This window comes from Phalangium opilio, unplaced genomic scaffold, assembly GCF_054372755.1.
Source record: "Phalangium opilio isolate 3A_F unplaced genomic scaffold, DU_Popi_V2 ptg000537l_1, whole genome shotgun sequence".
Lineage (NCBI taxonomy): Eukaryota > Metazoa > Arthropoda > Arachnida > Opiliones > Phalangiidae > Phalangium > Phalangium opilio.
The window spans coordinates 969,153-987,916 of NW_028324243.1; the positions used below are offsets into that span (position 1 = coordinate 969,153).

Here is an 18,764-nt window from a genome sequence, read left to right on the forward strand (position 1 = left end):
AACGCGGTCACGTGGGTGTAACAACGGACAGACAGACAGACAGACAGACAGACAGACAGACACGGCCGTTACAGAACCTCTCCTGGACTACGTCACACGGAGAGGTAAAAACCTAGCCCAAAAAACCTACGGGTCTTACCCACCATAAACAACGCACTTAATAAAAACCCTATGAGATCTTAAAAAGTATGATTTTAATAAGATTTTATTCACTAAACAGAGACTTTTGAATGACAATTTCTGCAATGCACGCAACTGTTAAAAAAAAAAAACCAGAATAAATCCGGTGGGCTGGATTTTTTAAAAATACAACCCGGGTTTTTTCGGACTCTTCAAATAATGATTAATTTAGAACGGATGAAATGGTTGGGGAACTTAAAGAGCCTTAAATATCAAAGGTAAAAAAAACCCAACATAATCCCCATGGGTCGGGTTTTTTCAAACCCTTTATATATTTGTGAAACCCCTCACAAAAGTACCAATCGCTGTAACTCATCAGAACGCCTCGATCTATACGAGGTTAGGCGGTTTAAGCCAGAGTTGTAGGAAGTTGTTCTTATATGAATCTAACACGTTTTGATGCGATATTTGCTGTAAATATTTTGACAATACTACTTATTATCGATGTTTACACAGTATAAAGTGAACGAATTAAGTAATTTGACAATAGAATATTTATAAATTGCAACATAGAACGGAATAATGCATACTTTCAGTTATCGTTCCTTTCTATATATTTTAGAAAATTTACGTTACATTTTTGAGCTACATAATATTCCTCAGTTTCTACTCCCTATTATAAATTCGTTCTGATTAGACTTAAAACGAGGACTACTGCGCTCCATTGTGGCGTCTGCTAAGTTCAACCCCTTACCCCTACGGGCTGAGAGGTAGAATCGAGAAGACTTGGTCCCTCCATCAAGGAAATGCATTGATGAAATGGTATGAGTTAATTTCGTGATTATGAAAACAGTATGTTTTCTACAACTGTAAGTTTATAGAATATATATTCCAGAAAAGCAGAGCATTTGCGAGAAGGGGGTGAGGGATAATTCGCTCAGCTTCCCCGGTGGTACCTTCAGCATGTAGGGCTGTCTTGATGGCGTCCCGTGAATTCATAGATTTTCCAGGGGTCCACAAACTCTTTTGACGGCAATGCAGAAGTGCGACATTTCATATACTATCCTCCAATGCTACAATCTTACTGAGAGGTAGTTCATAAACTACGGACAATGCACGAGGTTTAGAAGTTACTAGGTCTTTGGCAGCGTCTCACTTTATGTTTATTATAGACAGCGTCAAACTCATGGACAATAATTTTATAAACACACGCTAATTACAACTATCAGTAGCACGGCACTTCAATTTAGATAGTTTTATTTAATAATGCATTTAGATAAGTATGTGCCTAGGCCTACTTGCTTAAATTATTAGTTTACACAAATGGAGTTTTCATACCTATTACACTGGAGGTGGAGCTACCTGGAGGGCAGAAACCCTTCTGCTTTTGTCCTCCAGGTAGCTTGGCCTTCTGGTGTAAATGGTATGAATCCTTCTTATGTGTATACTATCTATTACAGGGTTGCCACGGAATTTTCAGAACCAAATTTCGTGACTTTTACAGGTTTTCCCTGATCCTTCTCTGAGATTTTCCCTGACCTTTCTCTGAGATTTTCCCTGACCTTTCTCTGAGATTTTCCCTGACCATTCTCTGAGATTTTCCCTGACCATTCTCTGAGATTTTCCCTGACCTTTCTCTGAGATTTTCCCTGACCTTAAATAAACTTTCTACATTAAGTTTTCCAATGTATATAAAAAACAGTCTAAGGAAATTTTTTAAGGGCATTTACTTTACAATAACCATTCTAGACATTTTTAAGGATTGCTCTAGAGTTTTCTGTGTTAAAAGATGATGAGGAGAAACTATCATTACGCTCACAATAAAGACTTATCCCCAGAAATTTTAACCACTAAAATAAAATTCCCTGACTTTGCCAAAATTTTTAAAATTCCCTGACTTTTACCTGACCTTTTCGGCCCGTTTTCAAATTCCTTGACTTTTCCAGGTTTTTCCTGACCCGTGCATGGCAACCCTGTATTATTGATTCTCACAAAATTACACGGTATTTGCATAATTTCCGTAATTTTCTGTGTTTTATTTCACTTGATATCCGGCTAAAAAAGCAAAGGCCTAAACATGTAGCTAACGTAGATACGATATTGTGTCTCTGAATGATTTAAGAAACGCGCTCGCGATAAGACAACTAAAGCAGACGCCGGTAATGGCAGGCTGTGCTAGACCTGTAGGGGAAGATTTCACGAGATTGCCAACCTCCATATAGGATAGGGAGGGATTTATAAAAAAAAAATCCAAGGCATTTTGGGTGGCTGATGGCTTCATATCAAAGAGCGAGAGTGATATGTCTCCCTTCTCTCAAGTTCTCAACCGCTAATTCTAGAAATAGAATCCCTATCTAGAAGACAGTTTTTATAAGAGAGGCTCCAATCCAACAAATTTTACGTTTCAACTTTATGTGATTTTAATTTTAGACGTCATTTCATATGTTTATTTCCGGTCGCAGTTCACTAGCAGGGCCCCCAGAGGTCCTATAATTCCTATAAAGTCCAATATTTTTAAAACTGTCCTATAAAATCCTATGTTTTTAAAACTGTCCTATAAAATCCTATATTTTTAAAACTGTCCTATAAAATCCTATATTTTTAAAACTGTCCTATAAAATCCTATATTTTTAAAACTGTCCTATAAAATCCTATATTTTTAAAACTATCCTATAAAATCCTATAGAGGTAAAAAGAATTACGTGTTTATCGCCGTCCCCGTCAGCAACGCCATCAAAACGTAGTTTAAGTGAGCCAATAAGATAATTTAAACTTTTCATTACGTGTTGGAGGGATGGACTCTACACTGGGCTAAATACTAACCGTTCTCCATTCCTACTTCTAAAATTAAATCTATCCCAGATATGACCAAAATGCAAAATTGATTTTCTCTTCTAATATAAAGCACCTTGGACGATTAAGTTAGGCAAAACTATGACTGCGTGGAATATCTGGTGTTTAAATATGAGTTCGTTGATAAAACAAAATAAATCCAATGAATTAGAATTCCTAATTAACATAAAAGAATCGGGATATGAATTTTTACGTTTCCGAATGACGATGACGTCACGGAGAGGTATTACACTGAACATGTTTTTTGTGTCTGTCTGTCACTGCGTGCGCAGTTGGCAAATCGAGCAAACGTGTTCGCTGAAAGTAATTTTTGACTTCTACTCCCATCGTTAGGATTAAGTAGTACTCGGCGATCGGCTAGGGTTACGAGAACTGTCTAGCCTCCCAATGGCAGGTCTTCCACCAAAGGTTCACACATATCTTACCATTTATTGTGAATCAATCGCCTTAATACCCTAAATTTTCAAAAATTGTTAAAGAGGCAAACGCTTGAATTCAAACGTCAACAATAGCTATGTTTAAAATAATTTTCGGAATAAAGTTTCTTATAACGACTTAACTAGAAGTAAGGCAAATTAATGACGATTAAACCAATTAATATAAATTATATTTATTATATTATTTAAGATAAACCTCTTAATTGCTTCTCAACTTGGAGAGGTTCATTTTGGCTTCCCAACTTGTTTTTAACTCTCTTACTATAAGAAGTATATTTTAATTTCATTTCCAACTTAATCATAAAAATCTACGTGTCTATTTACTCTATTGATAAAAATCGAAACATTTTTGAAAAAATTAAAAACAGTCGGTTACAGCTCCCTAGACTATTTTTATATTACTCAAATTATTGGAGAACACCCATGTTCAGCAAATGGATGGATCAGCAGCGTTGGACTGCCTCGCGTGACGGACGCTAAAAAAGGGGCGAAAAAGAAGATTGAACGATATATTCTTACCGTAAAAATACTTCCTAACATAACAGTCTATACCGTTGTTAGACCTCGATATGTATTACCATGGGAGGTCCTTAAAAAGGCTCCCATAGACCATTTCGATTGAAAGCTCTCTCGATTCATTATACCATAAGTTTATAAGGTATTTTCCATAAGTATGACACCTTCCAATGCTTCGTAATGATAGAGACTTACAGCTCGAGCTAGTTCGAGAACGACAACCGAGAATTGAAGTACTACACTCGGTTAATTCTGCAGTCCATCTTCCTCTTTAGTCTGTACTAAGCCTTTCACATCGCCTCCCTAACCAGGTGTCGCTTTACCTCGAATCTATGACCTACGTCACTTCATGACAAGCTCTAAGTAACCAGTGACAAACTTATGGAACATAACTTATGACCTTATGATGACACAAATAAAAATACGAAATAAGAATATTCATTCTATTTTGAACGCCTCTTCAATGCAAATCGTCTATTACATAAGGTACCTTTATTCAAATAGACTTTTTCTATTGAAACATTGCTGCACGCGTTCTATCTCGAAAAGGAACATTGCATTTAGAAATTAGTTCGAAAGAAAAAGTAGCAATAGTAATGCTATCACGCGCTTTATTCAATTTTGCACTGGCAGTAAATCGAAAACGTCCATTGGTTTGATGGTACTGTACAACGTTCCGTGAGTCACGTGACGAAAAATCACACGTGCTTGAAGTTAACGCGGGCGTCGCTCACGCGTAGTCGATCGGCCACACACCGATAAAAGTCCGCTCGCGTGTCGCGTGAAATGACCCAAGAATTGAGTAGAGGTGATAGTCTTACGAAAGCCCAGGCGGATGAAGACGTAAGGTTTAATTTCTCAAGAAAGTTGTCTTTGCTAAAGTTAGGGAAGTGTCAAGAATCCCAAATTGTCCTGTCCTGTCCCGTCTGTTTGGGGTATATCCTAAATATAAATTTGGGTGGTTCTCTAGCTAGCTCTTACACCTCTATGGCCTCCCACGAAGAAGACTCCAAAGAACTCTTGTACAGAAAAATTACGGGAGCAATAAAAAGTGAAATCCTCAGTCTCAGAGGGAAGGATTATTTTCATGGAGAAGAGGCAAACGGATAGGCTTTTCTCGGTACGCCTCAGTCGGCCTCGCTTCGCTCGCCCGATCCCGCATGGAACCGTCACGGAAGGCGAAAGGTCCTCGAGCAAATCGTGCTACAGAGAGAAAGATAGACAAGCGTGGAGACTTCAAATTTTAATCCTTGCCAAAAACTTTTTAACTTCCTTCATCTTTAATTAAAGGCTTATAAATATCGTAAGTTCTAAAGATATGTTCCATCCATAAGTTTGTCACTGGTTACAAACTGCAGCTTGTCATGAAGTGATTGTAGTAGGTGGGACGTCTTGGATTCTAGTTAAGCGACGCCTACTGAGACGCTGTCAAAGGCTTAGTACACACACTAAATAGGACCTAGATGAGCTGCAAAAGCTTGGATTAAATACAACTACGCATGGATATAGCACTATCCCCGAAAACGTGACTACAGTTTGTCCCTTAAACGGGGCGCCATCTAGGGCGGGCTAATGGCAAAAGGGGGGAAAAATGAGGAATTGTAGATTTAGTGTGACAAGCCAACGTCACGTTTTAATACCCTATTAGCCAATGAGAGCACGTGTTTTTAATTTTAATCATGGTTCAAACTCAACTGCCAATGGCGCGCGTCAATTTTATTCTTCTAACGCACGTGACTTATGACGACACTGCTTGTCACACCAAAATTATTTCCATTTTTCCTCTACCCTCCTAGGATTTTTCATACGTTTTGATGTGTCAGAGGCGATTGCCTTACCGAAGGTTAGAGTGCTATATCCATACGTAGTTGTATTTAATCCAAGGCAAAACTAAACGTGTATAGTCTGCAATTCTCGCTCGAGCTGTAAAGTCTCTAGCATTACGAAGTATAGGTAGTGTCAAACTTATGGAACATGTCTTATAAACTTATGAAAGATATAAAGACGAAATTTTTATATTGAAAACCCTGACTTTTCCAGCTTATCCCTGACGAAATTTTACCAATATTTCTAACCATTTTCATAACCATATCATCACACCTGGCCCATATTTAGCATTGCTCGAAGCATGATCTGATACACCAAACGATATACCTGACATTTTAAGACAGAACCTTAAATCCCCGACTTATCTATGTTACGTACGAACCCTGTATAAGAGGCAGAAGTATTTAGAGAGGAAAAATTTCACCGGTAAAAAGAATCGATTTTATTGCGCACATGTAGAGGACACTGGCTTCGATATAGTTTTGAAAAGCATGGAAAAAAGGCAATTAAAATGGTGGAATGAGCAACGAATCTGTACGGTTTGATGTATCTGAATGTAGGACATAATCCCCCCTGGACATAATCCCCCGGTCATAATCCTCCATCAGAGAAGAAATGGACATAATCCCCTCACGTAAGCTACAAAATCCCACGGACAATTTCCCCCCGAATGGATGCCGAGGACAAAATCCCCCCTGCCCCAGGTCAAATTTCCCCCAGCCCCAGGACAAATTCCCCTAAAGGGAGGGAAATCTCTATTATATATTGTATAACAATATTATGCAAAAAAAGAGTAATGTAATATCCTAAGTAAATATAAAATGTAATTTTTTGGAAAAGACATGGTATTTTGGGAAGTCAATGAAGATAAACAACAATATTTTGTAAAATTCATATTATTTTGGGAAGTCAATGAAGATAAACAACAATATTTTGGAAAAGGCATATTATTTTGGAAAGTCAATGTAGGTAAACAACAATATTTTGGAAAAGGCTTATTATTTTGGGAAGTCAATGAAAAAAAAACAACAATATTTTGGAAAAGGCGTAACATTTTGAAGTTATTTATAAAATATTACTAACCTAACTCTAACCTAATCCAACCAAACTTAACCTAACCCAACCCGTTTAAAATTAAAATATTGACAAACTGAACGTAAATTCGAATGTCATTGGCACCACCAATAAACAATTCCAAAGCAAAAATTGTTTCGTATTTGCAAATTTTCACCATATTTACGCTAATAACATTTACGTAAACCTATTTTTGCCCTAGAACTGAATGAAAGTCAAGGAGTTAATTAGAAATAACTCAAATTTAATTTTCATAATATTTACTTACCTTCGGGTAAAGGAACTCCGTTTTTCTTCGCCTTATCCAATATGCCACCAGATCGCCGAGGCCTCAAGTGTTTTAAATCATTTTGATATTGTATTTTTTACGACCTTTTTATTATACACTGTCGGGGGGATTGTGACCAAAGGATTATGTCAAGGGCGTGGGGGGATTTTGTCTAGAGCGTGGGGGGATTTTGTCTAGGGCGTGGGGGGATTATGTCAAGAGCGTGGGGGGATTTTGTCTAGAGCGTGGGGGGATTTTGTACTCTTTCCTCGGATGGGGGAAAATGACCGGGGATTTTGTCATGAGAGAGGGGGTAGTTTGTACGTTGTCAAAAATGGGGGGATTATGACCGGGGGTCTTTTGTCTTGGGGGTATTTAGTCCGTGTACCGATGTATCTATATCTGACTGATAATCAACGCAAAGCCCAAAATGGTCTACTTACAGGGTTTGAGTTAAAAAACCCAGCCAAAAAGAACCACTGGTTTTGCCCACCTTAAAAACCCACTTAGCATTGATGAATTTTAATGCTAGAATAGTTTATATTTAAAGATAGTGTAACATTTGTTGTTTCAATTTCAAAATAATATTTTTTATTTTAAGACTTTTTATTTTTATTAAAGGGCTCCACCAGAGGCTTGCGCGGTCTCTATCCCTACACTTGCAAACGGCAGACCGCCTTTTACCTCTTCCAAAGCTACCGCGCCCGCAAGCCGCCAGTGGAGCCCTTTAAGCTGTGACTTTTGAATCACAATTTCTACAATACACGCAACTACTAAAGATAGAAACCCAATAAAAACCAGTGGGCTGGTTTTTTTTTTTGGATATAACCCTGGTTTTTCGAACCCTGTCTACCTAGGCTGAAATTTGCCAGGGACATTACTCTTAAGAAAAAGGCAGGCACGAAAGGCTCTTTCAGACGATCAAACTAAATGACTAATCTAGATGAGTCAAAAACTTATCTCAACTTGACTAACTTTTAATTGAAAAGTTGAGTAAATCCTTCCTTTTCATATGACTAAACCTTTACCGCCAAAAATGGAAGTTTTTAAGCGCCACCTACCTTGGCATTTACGAAATAACCCGAGAAAGTTTTTTTCCAATTCATTTTGATTGGTTGAAGAAATGAAATCAAAACGTTGAGTCAGCAAGAACTGGATCGCTCATCGAATTTTTCCCAGGTAACCTTTTTGGTGATCCAGCTTCTATTCACACGATCCAACTAGTTGATTCAACTCGATTTGACCCATCAAGCTGAGTTAAAAGTTCGATCGTCTGAAAGAGCCTCGAAATAGATTTTTCCAATCTGCGGTCATCTTTAAAGGGACTGTGAAGAAGCCATTGGCGTGCGGGTAAAAATTATTTGATTTTCGTCACAGGCACCACGTGACAACAAGTTTCATAGATTCCACATTCAGTGGAACTTGACACCTAGTCCTTGATTTTTGCCAGATTGCAGCGCCAATTCCATTAAGTGTTCCTTTTCGAACCACGCCTATCCTTAGTCACGTGCTCTAACGTATTTCAAATAATTTTTACCCGCTCGCCGATGCCTTTTTTACAGTCCCTTTAAAGGGGCTAACCGGACCTTTCCCAATGTAAGTCTGCCTTCATTTCCTTTTATCGCCACTGTTTCTATTTTGGCGCTGCTGTCGGGCAAATGTCTCAAAGCTATATATCCCTACTCCGACAGATCCGTTGGATATTTGAAAAGATGGCGCCACCATAGACCAATTTACTACTTTTGGAAATTAGTGTCCCAACCCCAATAAAAAGTAGTACCCGGGAAAGGTCCGGTTAGCCCCTTTAAGAATGGTGGCCAGGAATAACGTTCGCACGTTTCAGCCTGTTCCCAAATATTTAGTATTCTCGTTTCCTAAGCCTTAGGGCTTTTGAGCTTCGACTATTCGTCATTTTTAATTGTATAGGTAGTGTCATACTTATGGAATATATATCTTATAAGCTTATGCTACTGCATACAAGACGGCTTTAAAATGAGATATTAAGCTCAAACGAATCTGATTTCCAGCTCTGTCCCTAAAAAAGACGTTTCACGAAAAATGTTTATTTTACCTTTGTTTTTTGACAAAAGTACGTTACGAATTTAACAACAAAAAAACCGTTATAAAAATTATATGTATTACATTATGCCTAATAAAGAGAACGACGTGGAAAATGTTTTACATGATGCCTTCACGGGAACGAAAAATGACAATTTCTTTTAAAAAATTCTTCCAAGTGAATAGTCTTCAAGCTTGCGACAGAGAGGTACGCGCCATCTATGCAACATTTACGTAACCAATTCATGATTCAATATTTCTCGCCATACAGCTAAGAGTGGTGGCGCACTCTTGTAAAACTACTCCTTGGTTTGCTGGGTCTCATATAGTTCGACCATAAATTTATAAAATATAGTCCTTAAGTATGGCGTCTCTACCTATACTTCGTAATGCTAGAGACTTATAGCTCGAGCTAGTTCGAGAACGACAAGCGAAAATTGAAGTACTACACTCGGTTAATTCTGCAGTCCATCTTCCTATTCTGAGAGAGCATCCTTGTCGCGGACCTATGGACCCAAATTACATTGAAACCTCAAAAAAAAAAAAAAAAAAAAAAATTCAAAAATATATATTTTAAATCTAATCAGATACGCCCACCTAGTTGAAAATAGACCTTTTAAATTTGCGGGAGCCATTCTTGAGAATTTTTCTTTGCTTGTACGTTGTCAATTTATCTACCAGTAAATATTTGTGTTTGGAACTTGGATATTAAGTCAAAATAAGTGGTTGTAAAGAGCCAGCAGGTTTTTGCCGCTTCTTTTTGTGAGTATTTGATTTTTGTATGTAAAATGGAGGAAGATAATGTTGAGAGTAAGGATGAAAAGCGGAAGCGCGGGAAAGGATGAGGGGATAAAGGTCAACGTTTTCATTGGATACTTAAGGTAATATTTTGGTTTTCCCAACTTGTTATCTATTATTATAATGGCAACGAATCGTATATATAGCCCAAAATTTGAAGAAAGCGGGCAAGAGGGGTATCCTTCACTTTTAAAGGTCAATATTAGCAAAGTTTCGAAAGATAATAGGAACAACTTTATTTTAAACGATTTAACTATTTTTAAAGTTATTTACTGGTGATTAAAATAATAAATATCATTTATATTTAATTAATTATTTAAGATAAACTTATTTCTATGTAATGACACAAGTGAGAGTTTATATAGAACGAGTAATGAAGATAGCATCCGAATCGAAACACTACACGCATATCAAAGTTAATACAAAGCGAGTACGATGATAAGATCTCTTACAAAACGATAACATTTCCTTTTTGCAGAATATTAAATGGAAATATTTTAAATATTTTTCGGCATTACGATTCTTTAAGTAGTTGTGTAGCTATAAACCTCTGTTTCATCTTAATATTCCAAGAACATCTTTTGATATTAACATTTCAAATTTGGTGTTTACTTTTTAATTCAGCTTTACTACTTATATATATAGTGTAAACGCATTTTTTATAGTCATTAGATAATATGGATGTTAATTCTTCATCAATCCTCAAATGTTGAAACGATTGGGTCTTTGAAATTAGATACCCCAGATTTATACTAGAAATGACCTTCTTTCGCCTCCTCTTATAGGAGGTGTTAACGGTTCAGGATGAGCCGAAAGTTAAATACAGCCTTCAGTGGTACATTTTAGGTCCTCATTAGAATTATTGAGGATTCAAAGTAAATTGTTAAACGCTTAAGCCTTTGCTAAAGACCTTGGCACTATTTCGCCAATTTGAACAATGTATTTCCGGTTTTTCTCATTGGCTGGTGGACCTGTGTTTAGGAAGTAAATTCGTCTCGGCTCGGAGAGGTTTATTTTGGCAGTTTGGTTTCCCAACTTGTAATCAGTCTATGAAATAAGTCGTAGACGTAAAGAATGAGTTAATATTGTTGGCTGTATCTCAATTCAAAATTACATATCTAATCTCTATACATACGGCAGGTGTAGGTAGCCGCCAAAAGTGATAGCTTATTAACTGTCGTAATCAAGGCAGGGGCGGTAATAGAATTTTAAAGCAATAGTGTGGGCGATTTTTTTCTGTGGAATTCGCGCCGTGTTTCAGTGTTTGTTCGCGAAATAATTTATTAAAAATGGCCAGTAAAGGTAATAACTAAATGTTTGGTGTTCTTTGAATTTGTGGTATGCTAGACATACTGAACGCTTTCTGTTTTGCTTATCAGAAAGTACGCATAGAATCAAACTTTCTTCAAGTGTGTTTGAACGATGGACAGTCGAAAGGAATAGAATGGGCATGGGAAGTCAGGATGATAAATTTGCATCATTCCTTCTTGACCAATTACGGTGAGTTTTTCTTATACTTCGTTACTGGCCAATTCTCTACCTCGATATTTTTAGTTCAAAATTTTAATTATGTGAAAAATAATTGTACTATGATGTTAGGGAGTGGTACCTAGGTGTATATTTAAAAATTTTATAAGAAAATGTAACGTAATCAGTTGACGGTTTGCAAGGTCCTTGAAAAGTGCATCCGTAAGCCCCTATTGCAGTTTGTAACCCCCCATCTAAGTAAGTTCCAACATGGTTTTCTTAAGTCAAACCTCCTTTCGGCTTTCTCTACGTGGCTTTCAGTTTTTGATAAGGGACATAGGGTTGACGTCATCTACCTAGACATAGCTAAGGCCTTTGACTCAGTTCCCCATCAGCGTTTGTTGGCCAAACTTAGGGTATTGGGTGTAAATAACAATATCTACCAGTGAATTAAGTCCTACTTAATTGCCCGCACTCAGTCAGTCCGCGTTGGCGAATCCCTTAGCACTTTCCTACCAGTAACTAGTGGCGTCCCACAGAATAGTGTTCTTGGCCCTCTGCTGTTCCTTATTTTCATAAATGACCTCCCCTCTCAATTGTCCTCTAAGTTGTGCCTCTTCGGGGATGACCTAAAATTTTTTCATGAGATTTACTCTCATGAAGATGTACAAACCCTCCAGTCCGACCTCAATCGGCTTGGACCTCACCCCCGACCAGACTTAGAAATAGCACACGTCCACTGGTCCAAAACCAGTTTATTAATTGCTTGGACTAGTTTTTTAATTCAAAAAGTGGGGGTTACTGGTCCTCGGGACCAGTTTATTAATTGCAAATCTATAGGAGAACAAAGGCTGGGACCACTCCGGAGACCAGTTTATTATTTAGGACACTAGGGGGGTCACTGGTCCCAAGGACTAGTTTAAAAATTATCCCTATTTGCACAAATGTCGCTAAGGGGGAATAGTTTAATTCAATGCGCCTCCAACAAGCCTAGCGCCCGGGGGCCAGTGCCCCCTGCCCCCCTTTAATCCGGCCCTGGCCCAGAGGGAGTCTACACCCCTCTCTACCTCCATGAGTCTATTATAGACGGTGTGAGAAATTTCCAAGGGTGAAAGACATATACCATTAAAAATAACACAAAACAATACCATAACCCTTTCTCTTGAAAACAGTATATGATAATAAATATATCGTTAACTAAAATTTCTATGCCATGAAATCATAAAGAAACAAGGATTTGGTTAGCAGAGAGTCCCAAGCGAGTGCTAACACGCTCTCAAAGGAAATTCAAACCGAACCCATTACCACATCTGAAATGAAAACGTCACCAGGGTTTCCTCTTCAAGGGAAATATCTTCGATTAAGACCGAAAGGTTCATATTTTACAAAAAAATTTAGGTATCTAAAATTTAAAAGAAGGGTTTAAAAATTTCGAATATTCATAGACAATCTAGAGACCCCGCTTTCACCCGCTGAAACAAATAAAATTTCTAAAACCAAGGATGGGTAATGCAATTATCATTATCTGTTTTTAATTAAGTGGTGGTTTTTAATTAAATGGTGATATCCTTTCGAATAAAGCTATTATTATTATTATTATTATTATTATTATTATTATTATTATTATTATTATTATTATTATTATTATTATAAGTTAAATCGTTTAATTAATGACGTTTAATTGTTTTTTATTTTAGAGATGGAGATGTAATTGAAATTGACTTGACTGATAGTGAGACGCGAGTTAATGAAGTGGAATTAAACAAGACTATTAATGATGTAATTATATTTTAAATTAAATACGCAAATTTATAATTACTTAATTAAATAGTTAAAACTACTTTTAATTAAAAGGAACCAGATGAAGAAAGAAGGAACCAGTCTAAAGAACAACAAGTTGTGTCTCCTACACGAAACGAGGGACAGAGTCATAACAGAAGCTTGGCTTGTTATGCTGAATCGGGAAAATCTGGAAATAATGTAATTTAATTTACATTTAAAAGTTGTACGTATGTAATTATTTTTTGTTAAATTATTGTTTTTAATTTATAGGTCTATAATAGTCCCGAGTATATTCCAACTTTAAGTGATTGTGAGGAACATAAAAGGATAGAGGAAGATAGTCGACTTTTAGGAACACCATTGACAAAAACCATCCCTTTGATATCCAAGGAATCCAATAATTCCTCCTCCACGTTTCAACCAATTACTTCATTGTCAAGTCCTTTTAGTTCAACATCAAACTCAATGAAAGAAAGTGGTTCAGGTTCTAATAATGATAAACCAGAACCAAGTCTGACAACCGGATTTGTATTTAGAAAGCTATTAGTTGTTCCTACAACTTCCGTGGTAGAAACTCTGGCTGTTTCATCAAATAGCAGTTTTATTTCTACAGGAGTTAGGCCTAATAACAAAAACGAGGCAAGTTTATTGGCTAAAGATGAAGCCAATAAAGCCTCTAGTGAGTCTTTGTCAAAAGAAGTCGTTAGCGTTACGCAATCTCATAAAGATTCAAATGGTTTATCAAAAACCGATAAGGGAAGCGCTTTCTTGAACTGTTTACAGGCAAATGTTGGCAAAGAAATTGTTTCTACCACAACAACTCAAAGCTCAACATCTACAACATCCTTCACAGAAGCCTTCAAATTTTCATCTTCGAGTCCGAGTTTGACTACCGTGGCGGCGCCTAAGCCTTTGTTTACAGAAGCATCTCAACCCAACTTAACTTTTTTAAACTCCCCTCCAAAAACCACCTATCCTTTGGGTGGTGCGTTCTTTGCCAAATCCGTTAATTCAACAACTACCGATACAATTTCCAGTCAACTCGATAATGATAAAGAGATAAGTCCCGTCTCTCCCAGTGTATCAACTTGAATTGTTTCTGCTGCCATAACTACCTCTAATCCGACTGGTTCTAGTTCCGTAAAACCGGAATTTTCGTTTGGATCACAAAATACAGAAAAACCCCGAGAAAAATCAGTGGAAAATTCAATCGCAACTTCTAATAAAGGATTATTCACTTTCGCGTCAACTCTTTCTTCGACAAACCCATCAAACTCATTTCAAAGAATAGGCGTTACAACATCCCAATTGACATCAAATGAGGTTACTAAACCTAAATTTTTACTAACAAAAGGGACAGGCGTTACAACATCCCAATTGACATCAAATGAGGTTACTAAACCTAAATTTTTACTAACAAAAGGGACAGGCGTTACAACATCCCAATTGACATCAAATGAGGTTACTAAACCTCAATTTTTACTAACAAAAGGAACAGGCGTTACAACATCCCAATTGACATCAAATGAGGTTACTAAACCTAAATTTTTACTAACAAAAGGGACAGGCGTTACAACATCCCAATTGACATCAAATGAGGTTACTAAACCTCAATTTTTACTAACAAAAGGGACAGGCGTTACAACATCCCAATTGACATCAAATGAGGTTACTAAACCTCAATTTTTGCGATCAAAAAGAATAGGCGTTCCAACATCCCAATTGACATCAAATGCGGTTACTAAACCTCAATTTTTACTAACAAAAGGAACAGGCGTTACAACATCCCAATTGACATCAAATGAGGTTTCTAAACCTCAATTTTTGCGAACAAAAAGAATAGGCGTTCCAACATCCCAATTGACATCAAATGAGGTTTCTAAACCTCAATTTTCACAAACAAGGTCCTCACCTTTTCAATTGCCATCGAGTCAGCCCGCTAATACAAACATTGTTAACCCCTTGCTCGAGTTTTCTAACCCGCCTACTTCTCAACCAAACACAACTGCGAGTAGTTCTGCCCTGAGTCCCTTCCAATTCTCCAGTGAAATTCCTCAAGCAACGTCATCAACATACATTAGTTCAACGATTTTATTTTCATTTGGGACTAAAAATAACGGCGCGGCGCCTTTAACTGCCACCACCACCTCTCAACTAAGTACTTTTCTCAGTACTACTCAAGATAACAACGCGTTAGTTATAAACCTTACATTTGGATCTGGAGGACCTTTGCCGTCTTACGCGGAAGCTACAAGTACTTTGGGACAAGCTACGGTTGCTCAAACTAGCGGTGGCATACTTGGTTCAACAGCGACTCCCAGTGTTTCATTTGGAACTCAACAACCAACAACTGCACCATCGTCAAACAACACGCAATCGTTTGCAAATGGATTTGGTTCATCCTCTCAAACCAATGCTTTTGGGTCCAGTACTCAACTTCATTTTGGAAGTTCCTCGACTATTAACAGCCCTAATTTATTTGGAGGAAGTGATGCTAACAAGAATGCCATTAGTAACTTTTCATTTGGTACCACTAATCAACAAAGCGCGTTTGGAAACCCAACATCTACAGCTAATAATGCTTTTGGAAGTGCCCAACCATCAGCTGCTGGCGCTTTTGGCGGTGTCCAGCCCACAACTGGCGCTTTTGGCGGTGTCCAGCCCACAACTGGCGCTTTTGGCAGTGCCCAACCCACAACTGGCGCTTTTGGTAGTGCCCAGCCATCAACTGGCGCTTTTGGTAGTGCTCAGCCCACAACTGGCGCTTTTGGTACTGCTCAGCCCACAACTGGCGCTTTTGGTAGTGCTCAGCCATCAACATGGGCGTTTGGAAGTGCTCAGCCATCAACATGGGCGTTTGGAAGTGCTCAGCCGTCAACTGGCGCTTTTGGAAGTGCGCAACCAACGACAGGCGTTTTTTTTCAGTGCGCAACCAACGACAGGCGCTTTTGGAAGTGCGCAAGCAACAATAAGGGCTTTTGGAACCACACAACCTTCGATGAATGCATTTGGAAGTTCCCAACCTCTGGCGAATCTATTTGGAGGTTCCCAGCCCTCGGTAAACGCTTTCGGAAGCACCCAATCTTCATCAACTACTTTTGGTAGTACTTTACAAACAACAAAAGGTTTTGGGGGTACCCAACCAACCGCTAGTGCTTTTAAATTCAACTTAACTTCGAAAAATTTCAACTTTGGTCAGTAAAAGTTAACAAAATATTAAATAATAATACATAACGGTTTATCAAAAGGTTGGTTTTCCTCTTTTTCAGGTACACCGGCTCCGGAACAACCTTCATTCGGGTCAGCCCAACCATTGTCTCAACCTTACGTTTCTGGCGGAGGTATATTCTATAATATTTGCCATATATTTAGCAAAATGGCAAATATATTTCAAAATATTTTTCTGGTCAACCAGCTCTTCCTGCAGCGGATCCTAACGCACCTCCCGGCTCTCGACTTTGGTCCATAGGTTCGGGAGTTAAGGATAAAAGAGTAGTGTCTGCTCGTAGAAGACCTAGAAAATAAAAAGAAAAACAAACTTAATTTTTTTTATTTAATATTATTCCAAACGAAATTTAATTTAATTTTCCCCTGAACCCATTTTTCGAAGCTCAACTTTAGGAAATTACGTTACCCTTAAGAACAGTTTAAATTAACCTACCTAAAATGTTTTATATTTTTTATAAAAATTATGACGAAGAAACATGTTGGAAACAAGACGTTAAATAATTTATAGTATGAAACTAATTAATATGACTGCCGGTCCTTCTCATTCCCCAGTAAACACACAGATTCGTTTTTGACGTAATTTTAAATCATTTTTTACCTTTTTTGAGTAGTTTTCATCATTTTTAAATATAGCTTGCTCGAGATAATGACTTTTATACTTATTAGGAATTTTTTTCAAATCGGTTATTTAATAATAGTAACCGTTATTTATTTATTAAAATAAAAATTAATTATACTTAGGTAAACTCCGGGCTCATTTGGGTATACCTCATATGAGCAGTTCCCTGAACGAAAAGATTCGAAATGGTGGTGTTTATTTCTCGAGCCCAACAATCTTATGTTTAAGATGGACAAGGTTGAAACGTTAGCATGGTTCTGATCGTCTTGGTGGGAGTCATTTTCTTTTTAGGCCTAGGCCTAGTACTGGTAGCCATTTTCTTTGGAATGATTTTAATGAAGCCTTTAAACGTTTAAGAATATTTGTACGCGTTATTTAAAAAGTCGAATTAAAAACGTCTGAAAAACTACTTGCAATTTCGAAGTAAAATAATGTCTGAAAATTCAAATATTACTCAAAACCTTTTAGGGTTTTAAAACATTGTAGTAACGCTGCCACTAGGGATGGCGGTTTTCGGAAAATTCCGAAACCGGTATTTGACGATGTCAAATCCGGAATTTTCCGGAATTCCGGATTCTTTTTACACTCCGAAAAATCCCGGAATCAATCCGGTTTCAATTCCGGAACCAAACCGTATTGATTCCGGAATCAATACGGTTTCAATTCCGGTATCAAAACGGTTTCAATTCCGGAATCAAAACGGTTTCAATTCCGGTATCAAAACGGTTTCAATTCCGGAATCAAAACGGTTTCAATTCCGGAATCAAAACGGTTTCAATTCCGGAATCAAACCGGTTTCAATTTCGGAATCAAAACCAAAATTACACCGACACCAAATCCGGAACTAAACTGATATCAAAACCGGAGCTATTAACATTAACTATAACGAGTCGCCAACCTCCCCCTTGTCACGAACCGTCTCAAATTCAGAAACTCCTCCCCCTTAAGAGTGTGACGCCGTTTATGGAAGGTTTCCATTTGTATTATTTGAAGAGATGAAGGTTGAAGACAATAGTGGTGTGTCTTACTCTTGATTCTTGAGTAAGACATTACGTATGATCCGGAATTCCGTACAAACCGGTATTCCGTATGATCCGGAATTCCGTTCAAAACGGGTTTCCGTATGACCCGGAATTCCGTACAAACCGGTATGCTGTATGATCCGGAATTCCGTACAAACCGGTATGCTGTATGATCCGGAATTCCGTACAAACCGGTATTCCGTATGATACGGAATTCCGGTTTTCAACTTGGAAAATTCCGTACCGGAATTATAAGGAAAATTCCGGATATGTTCCGGAATTCCGGAATTTTTGCCATCCCTAGCTGCCACTACAACGGTCGCTCTATTATCAACGGCGAAACCTGGCGCCATTTTCGGAGCTATGACAAGAGCCACCCTCTTTTTATAAATGTCGACCGATCACGTGATTATATTTTTCCCGCGGCTCTTAAATGGACTAATGCTATTAGTTATTTAATGTCCTACATTTTCCAACTTTTTTCGATAGCGGAGAATTTTAGAAATGGCCACACGCTGTAAATTTTCAAGTTAGCTATGTTTAAAATGATTTTAGAAATAACGATTCTTAAAACGACTTAACTAGAATTAAGGTAATTTATTGACGATTAAAATAATTAATATCAATTATATTTATTTAATTATTTAAGATAAACCTCTTAATTGGTGGTAGATAGCCCTCGTCTCGACTCGGAG

The 18,764-nt window shown here is 37.7% G+C and overlaps 2 protein-coding genes across 2 annotated transcripts; both read left to right on the forward strand.

The window, feature by feature from the left end:
• The first annotated feature begins 9,683 nt into the window (after nucleotides 1-9,683).
• On the forward strand, nucleotides 9,684-14,432 carry LOC149588697 (uncharacterized). The gene is made up of 5 exons (XM_089862055.1): nucleotides 9,684-11,253; nucleotides 11,331-11,451; nucleotides 13,116-13,197; nucleotides 13,273-13,398; nucleotides 13,471-14,432. The coding sequence occupies exons 1-5, from the start codon at nucleotides 11,241-11,243 to the stop codon at nucleotides 14,290-14,292; spliced, it is 1,164 nt and encodes a 387-aa protein (XP_089718181.1). The 5' UTR covers nucleotides 9,684-11,240; the 3' UTR covers nucleotides 14,293-14,432.
• Nucleotides 14,433-14,518: 86 nt separating this feature from the next.
• On the forward strand, nucleotides 14,519-17,772 carry LOC149588698 (uncharacterized). Its single transcript, XM_089862081.1, has 6 exons — nucleotides 14,519-14,523; nucleotides 14,624-14,631; nucleotides 14,693-15,324; nucleotides 15,425-16,394; nucleotides 16,470-16,541; nucleotides 16,616-17,772. The coding sequence occupies exons 1-6, from the start codon at nucleotides 14,519-14,521 to the stop codon at nucleotides 16,723-16,725; spliced, it is 1,797 nt and encodes a 598-aa protein (XP_089718207.1). The 3' UTR covers nucleotides 16,726-17,772.
• Nucleotides 17,773-18,764: the final 992 nt, after the last annotated feature.

Bases quoted from the DNA above. Each gene is read 5' to 3' on its own strand.
- LOC149588698 (XM_089862081.1), top strand. The intron at 15,325-15,424 runs GCGCCTTTAACT...TTGGATCTGGAG, and splicing joins GGACTAAAAATAACGGCGCG to GACCTTTGCCGTCTTACGCG. The intron at 16,542-16,615 runs GTATATTCTATA...CTGGTCAACCAG, and splicing joins ACCTTACGTTTCTGGCGGAG to CTCTTCCTGCAGCGGATCCT.
- LOC149588697 (XM_089862055.1), top strand. The intron at 11,452-13,115 runs GTGAGTTTTTCT...TTTTTATTTTAG, and splicing joins TTCCTTCTTGACCAATTACG to AGATGGAGATGTAATTGAAA. The intron at 13,198-13,272 runs GTAATTATATTT...TTTAATTAAAAG, and splicing joins TAAACAAGACTATTAATGAT to GAACCAGATGAAGAAAGAAG.